Source organism: Eimeria mitis, genomic scaffold (assembly GCF_000499745.2).
Source record: "Eimeria mitis Houghton genomic scaffold, Emh_scaff1502, whole genome shotgun sequence".
Lineage (NCBI taxonomy): Eukaryota > Apicomplexa > Conoidasida > Eucoccidiorida > Eimeriidae > Eimeria > Eimeria mitis.
In genome coordinates this window covers 4,078-4,355 of record NW_013569527.1, presented here as the reverse complement: position 1 = coordinate 4,355, position 278 = coordinate 4,078, and the positions used below count along the sequence as shown (strand labels likewise).

Here is a 278-nt window from a genome sequence, read left to right as displayed (position 1 = left end):
GCTGCTGCTGCTGTTGCCGCTGCTCTTGCTCCTGTTGCTGCTGCTGCTGCTGCTGCTGCTGCTGCTGCTGTTGCTGCTGCTGCTGCACATGGCAAGCAGCTGCTGCTTCCCTCACGAAGCCAAAGCTGCCGTCGACGCACCCAGCAGGAAAACCTGAGACAGCGCGCTGCTTCTGCTGCTGCTGCTGCTGCTGCTGCTGCTGCTGCTGCTGCGGTTGCTGTTGCTGCAGTTGCTGCTTCTGCGTTTGTTGTCCGTCTATCAGTTGCTGCTGCTGCTGT

General features: G+C 60.8%; 1 protein-coding gene across 1 annotated transcript in view; it reads right to left on the bottom strand.

Annotated features, from left to right (window-relative positions):
* Window positions 1-258: 258 nt before the first annotated feature.
* EMH_0038320 (uncharacterized protein) overlaps window positions 259-278 on the bottom strand; it is a gene marked incomplete at both ends in the record, with an annotated part of 2,184 nt that continues 2,164 nt past the window's right edge. The window contains one exon of the mRNA XM_013495281.1: window positions 259-278. Coding sequence (XP_013350735.1) covers window positions 259-278 — 20 coding nt within the window.